At 39.7% G+C, this 16,024-nt stretch overlaps 2 protein-coding genes across 3 annotated transcripts in view; both read right to left on the minus strand.

Annotated features, from left to right (window-relative positions):
• The window catches only part of LOC141438574 (ubiquinone biosynthesis monooxygenase COQ6, mitochondrial-like), a 24,003-nt gene extending 22,022 nt beyond the window's left edge, over positions 1 to 1,981 (minus strand). Inside the window, exons 1-2 of the mRNA XM_074102444.1 lie at positions 1,749 to 1,981; positions 471 to 641 (exon numbers count right to left, since the gene is read on the minus strand). Coding sequence (XP_073958545.1) covers positions 471 to 641; positions 1,749 to 1,868 — 291 coding nt within the window. The 5' untranslated portion in view covers positions 1,869 to 1,981. The remainder of the gene's footprint in view (positions 1 to 470; positions 642 to 1,748) is intronic.
• ci (transcriptional activator cubitus interruptus) overlaps positions 1 to 16,024 on the minus strand; it is a 158,910-nt gene that overhangs the window by 54,934 nt on the left and 87,952 nt on the right. The window lies entirely within an intron of this gene.

Here is a 16,024-nt window from a genome sequence, read left to right on the forward strand (position 1 = left end):
AACAAACTCATTTACCGACTTGGGCTTTATGACATGAAAATTAGTAGGGCAATGACTCATTATAGACCACGGGTTTCATGAGAAGCACATTAAGGTCGAGGTTTTATTTGGGGGTTCGCAACAAGGTAGCCTGCATGTTACGACACTGTTTACGAGCAACAACACACAAAACAACTTTTTCAACACACTTGCTTGTAAACAGTGTCGTGACATGCAGGCTAACTTGGTTGCAACCCCTAAATAAAACCAAAACCTTTTTTGCGTATAACGCCTAGGGACGTTATGAGTTGTTGCGTGTACTACTGCTGGGCGTGCAACTGCTTGTATTGTAGCAAAAACATTGCATGTTGCGGGGGCGGTACTGGAATTACGAACATCGACTCATTAAAGTCCTCTTCGACTTTGAGCTTCTAATAGATTCTCGTTCGTAATTCCTTATTTACCACCCTTAAAACACAATGTATCAGTACCAGTGCATCGTTGAGAGCATCAACGAACTGTTCCTCGGGCAATTGCAGCAGTTGTTTAGCATGTTCGACGTTCGTGGACCACACTAGCGAGCTTTGCGTCGAGCTGAGAGGCAGCAGGGCGACGGGGCCTGTAGGTAAGAAACGCTGCCAGGCTGTCGTGTTTTCTGTTTCCTGAAAGCAAAAACAAGCAGTTTTCACAAGGGAGAAATAAATAACAGCTTTTTTAACTTTACAAGTACATATTATAAATATAAATATGGAGGAGGCCTATGTAAAATCAGGCATATCAGGCTGATATGATGATGATACTCATATGTACCTACGTATGCGCCCGTGAGTGTATGTTTATTAGGAACCCCTCCCACTAAAAGGGCTGAACGGATTTGGATGAAATTTGGTATGTAGGTAGGTATATAGCTAATCAACATTTTTTCATCCCGATATTTCCACAGAATCGGGATAAAATCTCGAAATATCATCTTGTCGGCTTAGGGACATGAAATTAGCCCGGGTGTTTTAAATGTGACTTTTGCACTTTGAATAATCCTGGAATTTCAATTCAACTGTCGGATCGGGTAAATTCTAGTGTTGCTATAAGTAATAAATAGTCAACACCCTGGCGAGTTCTCATTATTATAATCAAATCGCTCGACTTTAATGAAAGTTGCACTTTAAAGTAGAATATCTCGCAAACAAATCACTGAATCGAAAATCGTCTTAGCAAACCCTAATGGTTTAAAAGATCTATCCAACTATACCCACACTAAAAGGTTGGATGAGAAAAAAAAAAATCACCCTTTACGTCTATGGAAGGTACACTAAAATATTTTTATTGATTTTTTATTAGCCAATATGTGGTCTACCACTAAAGTTGATAATCGTTTGCATGTCATAAACATAATGCAATAACCGTGGTCTCTTTTGAAAGTTGACTTAGCGACATTTCATTTGATAGGAATTTGTTTAAAATTGGTAACCACTATTTGGTGAAAACCATTTTGTCGGCATAGTTTACATATTTATCCGGGGCTCCGTTTTTGCCATTTTGGCTACGGAACCCTAAAAACGTTTATTCTGTAAGCAGACCGCCAAGGATTTTTCTACTTGTCTTTTTTAGGGTTCCGTACCCGAAGCGTCCAAATAGAGTCCCTACTAATAATTACTTATTACTTTTACACACTTGTCCGTCTGTGGTCTGACATACTGGTTTAAAGCCAACGGATACAACTTTTTACGGGAAGTGATCCGCCATTTTTGCTCTACAACTACAACATATACCTCTGCTAAGTCCAAGGTGGCGACCACGCCCATTTGTTCGTAACTCCACGACAAATACTGGACGCCCATCGCGTTGCGAACCGCAGAATTAGCTCCATCCGCACCGATCTGAAATTGCATGTGGAGTTTTTTTTTAATTAACAAAAAAATGGCTTATACTTCTGAAGGATAATAATGTAATGAATTGATTTATCTAATTTTCTTTTTGCCACTATCCCTAGCCGCATGATTTTCCGTTCTTGAAATCTTTTCTCACAACTTGTTTTTTTGGTAGCAAATTTCTTGCACGCATTTATATAAAAACGCATCTTTAGCTCGCTAAAATTCTCTAACACAAATTTGACATTAGTACCAGGATGATCTTTTTCCTAGATTGCTTTTTTAAAACGCAAAAGAAACCAAATGAATACGAATACTGAATATGACATAATCATTAGAGTATTATCCTAATTACTTCAAGGTAGAAAATCTATCAAAACATTTCAAAGAAGCGTTAAACAATAGGGAGAAAATGTACGATACCATTGACCCAATGTATTCCAGAAACATATGCATCGAATCCGATACGAAGGTAATTATTATTTCAGCCAAGTTTATTTGTTTTGAATCGGAGTAAGATGTAGCTAAACGCTGCAGTGCCGCGGGAGATTTCAAAGGGAGCGGTATTCGAAACGATACACGCACTCTACGTATAAATTGGTCAAAAATTAGGATAATTCACTAATAAACTTAGCAAAAAGTAATGTATTGAACGGAATATTGATCGCGATTTCTGATGCATACTGCGTCGAAATATCGGGAGCTCAACTAACGTTACGTTAAACTTGGTAATTCAATATTCCGTTTAAAATATGTCTAGCGTTACTCGTGAATTATTAGGGAACTCTAATTAGAGAATGGTTGTTATAGGAACTTGTTTATGCTTAAGCGTTTCTGTGAAAATGAAAAAAGTACCTATAAGTAGTTTCAGGTGTATGTAAAACGCGTTTAAATCTAAACGGATATATGAAATACCGCGGGTGTTATTGTTTTGATTTACCAAAGTGTTCGGTCAGTTCTAAGAAAAATCTCGCCAATTTGTTGGCTTTCGGCAGTATCCGGCCACTTGGCCCAATTCTGGGACGCGGTGAGAAATTAGGCCAGCGAATGAGTAACGGTGGTTATTCTTTAAACGCAATGGGAGAAGAGAACATAAAAGTAAGAGGCTGCTCAAAACACCCCTGAAGTTAATTAGTATGTTATAGTTTAATTTCCATCAACGATATGATATGCGAGACAGTTTTGGAGAACATACAACCGGTAAGTGGTTTAGTTGAGGATCTAAACATTACTAAGCACCATGGCTCTAGCTGCTAGAGTCTAGCAGGTAAGTTTTTGTCACGAACATAGGTACCTACTCATATTTAGGAGCAACATCCTTTTCTAAGCAACAAGCGTATGCAAAAGAGATTTTTACCTTGACGAAAAAACGTGATTATGGTCTTTATGGTTTACCTATCTAACATTTTACGATTTGTTTATATTATAAGTACTCAAACATCCTTCAATAATAATCCTTTAGTAATTAAGGTACCTATAGTGGCGTAGCGTCAGACATTTTCGTGGTAAAGCCGAAGCCAAGATCGCATACATCTTTCATAAATGATGTATGTCCTGTAGTGCTATTTGGGCAAGACGGTGGGAATAGGGTTCTATGGACGCTTCGCCACTGCTATAGACTAAAAACAATTGCTTTGCTCACCCGCGACCTGAGGATAGTCACGTCTATATAACAAATGTGTGTTTATGCAGCTCCTCCACACAACAGTCTGTTTGTTCCATAGACATAGCTATCCTAAGGTCGCGGGTGAGCAAAGTTATCGGTTATAGTTCATCGATATGGACCTCCACAAATAAATATTTGGTAAAGAGGCCCACAGTAGTATTTTTTGGCTCACTCTGAAATCTCAGAATGTAACTGAACATAAACATGTTATTTGTCAATCCATCAGTAAAGAGTTATCCAAAACTCAGCCGCGAACGCTACGCACGCGCACGAGCGCCGTCAGCTGGACGTGTGTCTAAACAATCGCTAAAATAGACGTTACCCTTTCATAAAGTAAACACTTCGAAACTAAAACTATAGGTGTATCGAAACAGGACGGTTTAATAAGAGGATTTTGGGGGATAAAATCGAGTGCAGCGTCAAACATGCTCAGAAAGTACACACATCAAAATAGTCTTGGGATACTCATTAACCCTAGACACAGTACATGTTTTGACTCTGAACATGAAACTCACTCATATTTAATGAAATCAACTCGGTTAACTCACGTTTTAAATCGAGTTTAGCTCGACATGTTTCGGGCTAATTTGAAGCCCTTCCTTTTAGGAGCAACGCGACACGGCTGCTGCAAAACGCGCACTACGCGCCTCGCTCTGCTCTGCTCGAAACAGCAGAGCGGGTTGGTTTTATTCAATATTATGTTTTGACTTAGTAGTCGTTAATATGCCTATATTTAAATGTTCGTAAGTGTCTAGGGATAAAAATATCTCTCGGCCCTTTTTAATCAGTGTATTTTAAATGTTTTTGAAGGAAAGAACATTTTAACCACTTAATTTTTTTTAGTATCATAATTAACAAACTGTAACTACATAAGTATACTGCATGAATATATATCTACAAGTCCGCTATAACAATGTCGGGTTCTAATAATGTCAGTTATTTGCAGTCCACTTTGAGGATTGCATAAAAGTTAGGAGCCATATTTTTAGGAAAATTTTTATTTTTTAAAAGCTAGCTAAGAGTGCTAGACAAGTTGGTTTAGTAGTAAAGGTGATTCGTTGGCAAAATACATATTGTTAAAGTAAAATGTATCGCTGCGTTTAGCACCACCCTAGCTATTTCATTGTCTTGCTAAAACTGGACTATTAATTCGTTGCTATGAACTAATTTTAGCTGCAAGTGCTGCAAATGCTACTGTAAAGCTATTAACTCAATTCTGTCGAATTCCACGATAGCTTATATAAGTAACAACTCCCGAGGAATAGTAAGTTAGGAACTAACACTATTAAGTAGGTACTTAAGTAAAATTTAAGTCTTAGAGCAAGTTTGATTAATATTTTTTTTTATTATTGATTCCATTCATAGGAAATATGAAGTCGAGTTCAAGAAGATTTTCGCAAAGCAAAGATAATAATAATAATAATAAAATTTATTTATTCAGATAATAGTCTAAGAGGTGGCAGGAATTTTTAAAACGATCATGGAAACGGTTAGACTCATTTTTATGTGTTGTAGAGTGGTCTCCTCATGTGAAACGAATTGGTCTGCCTGCTCTCAGTGGGTGCAACTTTGAGATATAGCGCATAAAAGAGGCTTTATTGTTGCGAAAAAAAAACGATAACAGAAATGGTTAGTTTTAGTACATATTCAAAGTATGGCGTCTCCTCATGTGAAACGAATTGGTCTGCCTGCTCTAAGTGGTTGTATTTCAGAGCTATGATGCTCGCAAGATGCTTGATTGTAAAGAAAATTCAAGGTAATGGTAATCAATAAAATAAATCTCAGAGACCGTTAGTACTAGAAAGCTGTGATTTGGTATAAATATACTTATTTATCACGCCAACAAAGTGATAAAATAAAAAAAATAAAAAAACATTTTTTTAGGGTACCTCCCATAGACATAAAATGAGGGTGTTTTTTTTTTCTCAACTAACCCTGTATTGTGGGGTATCGTTGGATAGGTCTTTTAAAACCAATGGGGGGTTGCTAAGACGATTTTTCGATTCAGTGATCTGTTTGTGAAATATTCAACTTTAAAGTGAAAACTTTCATCAAAATCGAGCGTCTCCCCCCTCTAAAATCTAAACCGTTGGGTGGAAAAATTTTGAAAAATTAAGGATGGTAGTAAGTATATCAAATTTACAAGAAATATTATAACGACTAAGATTGTTTGAGAATTTGTAGTAGTTCAAGAGTTACTAGCAGCCTAAGGTATAAAACATACCTAAACTTGGAAGATTCCGTACACAATACGAATCCTTAGAAAAATATTAAGTACTTGATTTTTTCCTAATGGCTACGGAATCCTTTCTGGGGCGTGTCCGATACGCTCTTGGCCGGTTTTTGTTAATTCAACTTACTTGTATAAGAAGTCTTCTCTAAGAAGTTTGGCTAAGTGCCACTTGCAAGCGCATGAACGACACCGTCGGAGTTGAAGCGTCGTGAAATCAGGAATCGATTACGAAATCCCCATCTTTGTTACCAAAGCTGATTACACTATAATTATAACTGATTGCCGCAGATAGTCGGGCTCTCAGATTATCGCGCTTGGTTATAAGTCACAGCGCCGTCTCAGTTCAAAGTCGTGGAGGTTTAGCCTTCACCTTAGCTCTCCACTCCTGTCGGTTAGCGGCCTCGTTCTCCCACTGAGACGGCACTATGGTGCAACTTTTCATGGTTCTCTTTAGCACGTCCTTATACCTCAAAACTTATATAATATAATGTAATCAGCTTTGGTAACAAAGATGGGGATTTCGTAATCGATTCCTGGTTTCACGATTACTTGATTTTTCTTTGTAATCCTCTACTGGGTATCAAGTGAAACGGTGAATTACCATTACATATTAAGGAGTCCGTATTCATTTATACAAATATTAGAAGCAACAAAGTCCCACGGCGAATGGCTGAAGTAGAAAGGTTTTGGTTTGATGCAACCGGGCTTTGTCTGAGGCCAACACGTGGGCGGCTCTGGGGGTGTTGTATGACACCGTGGTCGCTTCGTTCTGCACTGGGGGGACTGAGAGGATTCGGCAGCACCCGGAGCATCAGAGCAGCCCTATTGAAGGGTGGTACTGCTTTCTTTGCTTAGCCTTGGAAGGGGCTAGAAAAGGTGTCCTGAAAAAAGCTCACGCCAAACACACGGAAGGTGTAGTGTAACCGCGGCTGCCTTCGCATCTTAAAACACGTGATCAAAATAAATAATAATAATACTATAAATCAATCGCAAATGAGATTTGGTGCATGGAACGTGCGAACTCTTCTTGATCGTAATGACAACGCCTGCCCAGAGCATAAGACCGCCATTGTAGCTCGGGAACTCTCTCGCTATAATATCGATGTAGCTGCTCTCAGCGAAACACACCTTGCTGATGAGGGTGAGCTGGTGGAGCAAGGTGGCGGGTACACATTCTTCTGGAAAGGACTCGCCTCGTCCGAGCCGCGAAGGTCAGGCGTAGGATTTGCGGTTCAAGGATCAACTCATTAAGAAGTTACAAGAGAATCCGGTGCACATCTCGGACCGCGTGATCACTTTGCGCCTCCACCTGGATAACAACAAATACCTTAATGTTATCATGTTGTATGTTGGATAAGCTCCGTGGAGTCACTGTATGGAGAGTGTACGACCCAGGGAGCAGATCCTTCTGTTGGGTGATTTCAATGCCAGAGTCAGACAGGACTTTATTGCATGGCCTAATGTTCTAGGTAGACACGGAGTAGGCAGAATGAACGATAACTGACAGCTGCTACTAAATTTCTGTGCACAATTTCATCTTGCAGTTACAAACGCAATGTTCAGACTTCCCGCCAAGCATTAAAACACGTGGATGCATCCAAGGTCCAAACACGCATCTGATAGATTATGCCATCGTACGCCAAAGAGATGTTTCCCAAGTCCTAATCACCCGTGTCATGCGTGGTGCACACTTCTGGACCGATCATAGGCTTGTTGTCACGAAACTTCGTCTCCGCCTCCATCCTCCTTGCCTTGTACATCTGGTAGAACTAAGCCGACGTCTCTAACCGTTGATAGGCTTACGGATCTCGGGATCAAGGAAAATATACTATGACTTGATTGCTGCGTTGCCTCTTTCTAATAAGATCATGGCGATCTTGATGCTGATTGAGGTCTGAAAGTCCAAAACCAAAACACGAGGATTGGATTGATGAGAATGATGGAGTCCTTAGAAAGGCGATTGATAACCGACGTCCTCTACGGCAGCACAGGGGTACAAAAGACAAGTGATGGCAAGACAAAGCTCGCTATTTGCAGTGGCTTGCAAATATTAATCAGCTAGGGAAGTTCTATGGTGAAATTAAAAAGCTAATCGGCACGACTTCACTTGCAAAAGTCCCACTTAAGCCTGTTAGTGGCGAAGGCCTTCTTAAAGGTAAGGAAGAAGTGCTGATGCGATGGGCAGAACATTTCAACTCTCTGCTGAACGTAGATAGGTCGGTTGACCTGGAACACGTTCGCTCAATTTCCCAACTTCCTATTGACATAAAGCTGGACTAGCCGCTGAGACAAAGCAAGGTTGTTCTTGCTAAGTATTAAGCAACAACAAAATAAGCGCGCGGTCGGAATTGATTTTATACCGGTTGAACTGCTCAAAAACGGCGTTGAGGAATTGCATACGGCCGTATGGGAGCTCTTTCAGCTGATGTGGAGAGAAGAGAGAGTCCCATCAGCCTTGAAAGTCTTATATAAGAACAAAGGAGTACTTCTCTGATGTAAGTCCCTGGGAAAATATTTGCCCGAGTCCTAATGAACCGCCTTAAGGAACTTTCTGAAAAAATATTGCCTGAGACTCAGTTTGGCATTCGACCTAATTCGCGTTACGTGTCCGCACCACCGAAGTTGTCGCCGCATGAGGTAGGACTCAATGCCACCTACATTGGCCCTGCGCAGCACTTCCGTATTCCACACACGAATCAGACCATTTGATCCTTCAAAGTTTTCGGAGGCATCTTAGGTAGAAACGGTCTAGCATGCGAATGTGCCTGCGATACACCATCCACGCTTCAGCAGAGTGCAATAAGTTAGGAACGACCATGGACATGTGCACAGAGATTTTTATGACTAGTTTAAGGTCATGCGTACAGAAGAGCTTGAAATCCAACTTATATAATGCTGCAGCTGCAGCTCCGATTTGGCTGTTAATCTGGGCGCTATTTTCTCACTGCGGCAATTACAGGAAAAGAACAGAGAGCAAAGCCGCCGCATGTGCATCTGCTTCGTCGATCTAAAGAAAACCTTTGATAGTGTCCCTCGAGAAGCTCTATGGGTGGTACACAGTAAGATAGGATGCACAGAAAACTTTGTGAGACTTCTCCGACTCCTGCATGACGACATGCAGTGCTGCATCGCTCTCGACAGTGAACAATCAAACTTCTTACCCGTTACCTGTGGGGTGAAGCAAGGTTGTGTGCTAGCGCGTGTGTGTGTGACTTTGACGCCGAGATTAACAGCCGAATCGGAGCTGCAGCTGCAGCATTCGGTAAGTTGGATTTCAAGGTTTTCTGTTCGCATGACCTTAAACTAGTCACAAAGATCTCTGTGTACATGTCCATCGTCCTTCCTAACTTATTGCACTCTGCTGAAGCGTGGACCGCGTATCACAGGCACATCCGCATGCTAGACCGTTTCCACCTAAGATGCCTCCGAAAGGTTTGAAGGATCAAATGGTCTGATTATGTGCGGAATACCGAAGTGCTGCGCAGAGCCAATGTAGGTAGGTTGCATTGAGTCCAACCTCATGCGGCGACCACTTCGGTGGAGCGGCCACGTTACGCGAATGTCAGAGCAGCGGGTGACGAAGCGCGTCTTCTGGTCAGAACTTGAGGATGGCAAGCGTAAGCATGGCGGACAAGTTTTGAGGTATATAAGGACGTGCTAAAGAGAACCATGAAAAGTTGCACCATAGTGCCGTCTCAGTGGGAGAACGAGGCCGCTAACCGACAGGAGTGGAGAGCTAAGGTGAAGGCTAAACCTCCACGACTTTGAACTGAGACGGCGCTGTGACTTATAACCAAGCGCGATAATCTGAGAGCCCGACTATCTGCGGCAATCAGTTATAATTATAGTGTAATCAGCTTTGGTAACAAAGATGGGGATTTCGTAATCGATTCCTGATTTCACGACGCTTCAACTCCGACGGTGTCGTTCATGCGCTTGCAAGTGGCACTTAGCCAAACTTCTTAGAGAAGACTTCTTATACAAGTAAGTTGAATTAACAAAAACCGGCCAAGAGCGTATCGGACACGCCCCAGAAAGGATTCCGTAACCATTAGGAAAAAATCAAGTACTTAATATTTTTCTAAGGATATCGTATTGTGTACGGAATCTTTCAAGTTTAGGTATGTTTTATACCTTAGGCTGCTAGTAACTCTTGAACTACTACAAATTCTCAAACAATCTTAGTCGTTATAATATTTCTTGTAAATTTGATATACTTACTACCATCCTTAATTTTTCCAAATTTTTCCACCCAACGGTTTAGATTTTAGAGGGGGAGACGCTCGATTTTGATGAAAGTATGCACTTTAAAGTTGAATATTTCACAAACAGATCACTGAATCGAAAAATCGTCTTAGCAACCCCCATTGGTTTTAAAAGACCTATCCAACGATACCCCACAACACAGGGTTAGTTGAGAAAAAAAAATCACCCTCATTTTATGTCTATGGGAGGTACCCTAAAAAAATGTTTTTTATTATTTTTATTTTATCACTTTGTTGGCGTGATAAATAAGTATATTTATACCAAATTACAGCTTTCTAGTACTAACGGTCTCTGAGATTTATTTTATTGATTACCATTACCTTGAATTTTCTTTACAATTAAGCATCTTGCGAGCATCATAACTCTGAAATACAACCACTTAGAGCAGGCAGACCAATTCGGTTCACATAAGGAGACGACATACTTTGAATATGTACTAAAACTAACCATTTCTGTTATCGTTTTTTTTTCGCAACAATAAAGCCTCTTTTATGCGCTATATCTCAAAGTTGCACCCACTGAGAGCAGGCAGACCAATTCGTTTCACATGAGGAGACGCCATACTTTGAATATGTACTAAAACTAACCATTTCTGTTATCGTTTTTTTTTCGCAACAATAAAGCCTCTTTTATGCGCTATATCTCAAAGTTGCACCCACTGAGAGCAGGCAGACCAAAATTATTCATATCAGCAGACCACTCTACAACACATAAAAATGAGTCTAACCGTTTCCATGATCGTTTTAAAATTCCTGCCACCTCTTAGACTATAATGGATATTGCTGTGAACGTTTTTCGGCGGCAAATTTTAGCCCGTATAGAGTAGTAGAGTTGTAGTAGATTATCAGAAAATATCAAAAACGTATTTTTTCTTTTGTTAATTAAACAAAACATTATGAAGATACGATCAATTAAAGTTCCACGTGACGACACGACACGTCGTGCGTGCGACACTTTTGAGCACGGAATGACGTCAACAAGGACCCATTCTCGAATTTTGACGCGCATCATCTTTATATTTTTTTGTTTTATTTACAAAAGAAAAAAAATCTCTTCTTCTTTTTCATGCTTTTTTCATGCACTGCTGGATGAACCCTAATCTCCTCCGCTCCGTCCTATTCTCCGTCTTCCTGAGCAAGTACGGTCCGGCGTAACTCTTTATGTTATCAGACCATCTCATCTGGATCTGCCTACACTTCTTCTTGTGATCCGTGGTCTCCACACCAGCACTCTATGGGCCCAGCGGTTATCCACTCGGCGTGCCACATCCTGCCCAACTTTGGTGCGTTTCTGGATGCATCCATCTACTCTTTCTCTCAAACTAAGCCCTAACGTGGCTCTCTCCATGGATGAAGTGACTGAACTGTGAGTGTATTTGTTGTGCTTCTGAACCATGTTTACTGTAAGAAGGTAAATGGCCATGTTTCGGAAAGAAAAAATACATGTCCGATATTTTCTAATGATTTAAGTGACGACTAGATACAATAAACGTTACAGTTTGGCGAGTAACACTAAAAATGTAATAATTAATTGTTTTTAAGTTAAATAAATAAAAATAAAAAATAAATTCTTTACCCAGGAAACCCAATTTTCAGAACACACTTTGACCCTATTATCACCCAAGTTATTTGACAAAAAGCCCAACAAACTTATAAACTGCTTGTTTCTCACCTTTATTACCGAGAGCTTTCGTCAAGCTCATACCACTTCATCAGGATTTGCGGACAAAACGTTTTAAAGCCCGTTCTCAAAGCTCTAAATGTACAGAATACAGATTTATTAAGGTCCCCAGGTTGAAAAAAAAACTCTGTTCTCGTATTTGGTGAGAATTTAAGCGTTGTATTGAATCGGTGGCATGATTTATTCTGTGGTTTTAGGTGGGTATTATAATTAAGTACTTACCGATTTGAATTGAAGATGAATTGGGATTTTTTATTTTTATAATGACGATATTTTATTTAAAGGTAAAGGAAGGAACATTTTTAATGTTTAAAATAGATGTGTAAATATAGATTTTATTTAAGTAATATTTCAATAGAATCTCAGGGTGAGATCTTAGATTATGATGACACAACTCAACCTGAATTCGCAACCGCGAACATTAATTGATACATTTATAAAAATTCTACACTAATAATCACATCTTATGTTTAAATTTGTCAAAAACCTGCAGAAAATTACCCCCAAGAACGCGGGGCCTTCTGAGAAGGATCAAAGTGGTCACCGCGGGAGACCACTGGCCGACGCCTGTCCCAATTTATGGTCACACCATCGGTGTTTTGTTGGGCTAACTAGGACAGGAAGCAATTGTTTTTTTGGAACGTTCTCGAAATTGATTGGGGTGATTTGAGCAACGGTTGAGCGGAATATTTATTTGCTAATTTGAAACCACAAGGGAACCTTTAAAGTAGCTGAAGGTAGGTAGTCTCCACTTTTAACAAAATTCTCGTCTATATCGACATTCTTTGTTCGCTAAAAATATTTTCATTTGATCCGGGGGTGGTAGTAATTATGACTGAAAATCGCGGAAACGTTTCACGTAGTAGGATTTTATGTATGTAATTTTTTTCCGAATCGCTGCGCTGCCACCATTTTTTTTCTAATTCTGCCGCTTAGCAGCTGTGCTTGCGCTGCTGTGTTCCAGAATGGAGATTAAGATAGCCAATGAAAAAATCGGCTCACGTGGTGTTGCGGCTGTCGATGGGTGCAAGCAATTTTAATCAATTTAGTCAAACGAAACAATAGTTGACTGTACTTTTTTTGGCATGTAGATAAAATGAAATAGGTACATACCTAATTGAAAAAACATGCCAACCGCTGAAACTTGCTTGTAGTAAATTATGAAATCTATAGGTAATACATTATAATAATATATGTTTACTGTAAATAAAGAGTTAATATTGTAGTATAATATGATTAAAATAAAAATCTACGAATTAAACCAGTCGCGGAAAAATGCGACAAGTAAATTTGGCGACTAATAAAAGAAACTATCGATTAATAATTCGATCGTAAAATTAGCGATGGGTGAAAATGAGACGCGAAAAATTATACGTGTTAATTATCTATGCGTTTGCGAAATCTTTGACCCAAACTAACAAGGCAACTTAGTAGATAATAAGATAAAATTACAAACTTGAAAAGCAGTAAGTTATAGACAAAGCATTGTAAGCAAGAATACGGCAATAACACGCCTCACAATCTACACACTATCTCATAACTTAGGAACTAAGCTATTCTTCGGCGTTAGCATAAAGTTACGAACAACAGTGTATGGCCGTAACAGGCTAGCGAGTTTAAATCGATAGTAAACAGCTTGTTTCTTAAGACTGCATTATTTGCCTTTACTGGGTTTGGTGCACGGGACAGGAGGGCGGCGGAAACGATGTGCTTGGATTTATGAGGTACTCTTAAAAAAGAAAGAAAATATTTATTTATGAGAACGTGGAAAAAAGCACATGTCACGGTCACGAAATGGTCATGCAAACAGCGCTCATCTTCCTTTGGGGCCACTTGGTTTGGCTCTTCGCATCCTTTGGTGAAGAGCCGACTGGTATTACGTAATAATTTGTGCATAATATGTGAGCCGTGGTAGCGCAGTGGTTTTCATAAATAATTAATTAATTACTAACCATGTCTATACATGTTGAGTAATTAGTTAGTTATCTATTAGGTACACTAAGACTGAAGTCAATGATAATTATTTTTATTTATTACCACTGTCGCTATGCTCTTATGCATTGCGCACCGTAACAAAGATTGACATGTCACCACGCATGCCCCGGGCTACAGGATGCGCGCGCGCAAACAAGCTTGCATTTCGCGTTTGCCGATTGGCGCGTAAACATAAACTTTAAAGGGTCGCAAGTCGGGATGTGCGAATAAATTGTCAGAGGTCGAAAGGTTTTGTGACCGTTTTTGGAGTTCCGTACCCAAAGAGACCAAGCTGTCACTCCTGTCCGTCCGTCCGTCTCGATTTTTATAAGCTTTTACATTTTGCAACGCTTGGCTCGAGTCTACTCTACTTATACATCATGTGATTGTCATATTGTTTTGGAACTGTTCATTTATTGATCAAAATTTCATACTAAAAAAAGATTATAAATAAAAAACTTTCCGTGTTCGTATCAGTCAAATAGAAGTCCTATTCACCTTCCCTTTTTAGTAATCGGATTGACTTGAATTGGTAAACTTAAGTAAATTAGATAAAGTTCAGTTAGAAAAAAGTGTATTAAAATTATATTTTAACTACACTTTTCTGGTTTATCTGTTTCTATATACGCTCACATTCCCTAATCCCATTATTTCATTACTTTAAAAAATATAATATAAAAAAATAATGATATTACTGGTTGTAATATGGCATTTGCGTTTGATATACCTATGTAGTCTCCGCGTACAATAGTCTTCTCGCAGGCATTTTATGTTTTTAATTTCTGTTCTTCAGGCAATATCTTCACATTAATCCAAGCTAATAATAAAAACAAACCGGTCAAGTGCGTGTCGGGCCACGCGTAAAGGTTCCGTACTAATTGCGGCAGTATTCTACATCGACGATCGATCGATATAAAGCCTATTGAGTTAGTGATAGTTTTGCTTTTAAGTTCCAAAGTATAGGTAACAAAGACGGCCCGCCGCCTTAAAGTTTAATAATTGTACCCCCTAAAGCTAGATTCCTAAATATACATATTATTAGTGAAATTTTTTTACTAAGAAGTGACGTACACCCCCTCCCCCCTTCCCAACTTCCTAATTTTAGTTTGATTGAGAAAAGCAAAAAATACCGCCGTGAAGCAGCAGTGCTTGCACTGTTGTGTTTCGGCGTGGAGAGTAAGACAGCCGGTGAAATTACTGGCACTTGAGGTATCCCATCTTAGGCCTCTAGATTAGCAACGCCTCGGAAATCGCCCTGGTGTTGCAGGTGTCTATGGCAGTGGTGATCTTACCATCAGGAGACTCACAGGTGGAATTAAAAAAACGTGACCAATTTTTTGGATAATCTAAATGACGGCCTTATTACCGTTACTAGTATAACTAGCTGTTGCCCGGGACTCCGTCCGTATAGTATTCGTTTATCGTTATCCCGCGGGAACTATACAATTTTTTGGGATAAAAACTATCCTATGTCCTTCCCCGGGACTCAAACTACTTTTATATCGAATTCCATTTAAATCAGTTCAGCGTTTTAGACATGATTGAGAACATATCGAAAATACAAACTGAGACATGGATGCACAGAAAAACCAGAAAAAGAGACCAGCGCTGGGAATCGAACCCAGGTCCTCAGCAATCCGTGCTGCGTGCTATAACCCCTACACCACCGCTGGACAGGAATTTAGACACGAATTTTTCCTATGCATACATATCTCAGGTTGCTTATTTCTACTACGCTACTTATGCAGCAGCACTAGCGACATCTATGTTCCGCTCTCATCGAGAGACGTCACATTCTTTCGGAACCAACCGCTTACCCAGACAAGAGATGTCGCTACTAAGCAATCAAATTATGATTGGTTTTTTTGGAGTCTTTTTGTATTTTTTATTTCACTCCAAATATGTTACTTTACGGGTATCCGTGAAACCATATCGAAAATACAAACTGAGACATGGATGCACAGAAAAACCAGAAAAAGAGACCAGCGCTGGAATTCAAACCCAGGTCCTCAGCAATCCGTGCTGCATGCTATAACCCTACACCACCGCTGGACAGGAATTTAGACACGAATTTTTCCTATGCATACATATCTCAGGTTGCTTATTTCTACTACGCTACTTATGCAGCAGCACTAGCGACATCAGACATAGAGAAACGGTAAAGATTGTTAGAACTACGGAACGCTGAAAACAAGTCGCAAATATTTACTACCCCCCTTTCAATTAATCCAACACGCTCGTTCTTTCGTAATGTTATTAATATTCCCGCCATTTAAATTTCATACAACAGCCGGCGGCGCACGCGCACGCTAGATTAAGACTGAATTTATTGCTTAATTGACGATCTAGATGCAAAAC

The sequence above is a fragment of the Choristoneura fumiferana genome, chromosome 19 (assembly GCF_025370935.1).
Source record: "Choristoneura fumiferana chromosome 19, NRCan_CFum_1, whole genome shotgun sequence".
Taxonomy (NCBI): domain Eukaryota; kingdom Metazoa; phylum Arthropoda; class Insecta; order Lepidoptera; family Tortricidae; genus Choristoneura; species Choristoneura fumiferana.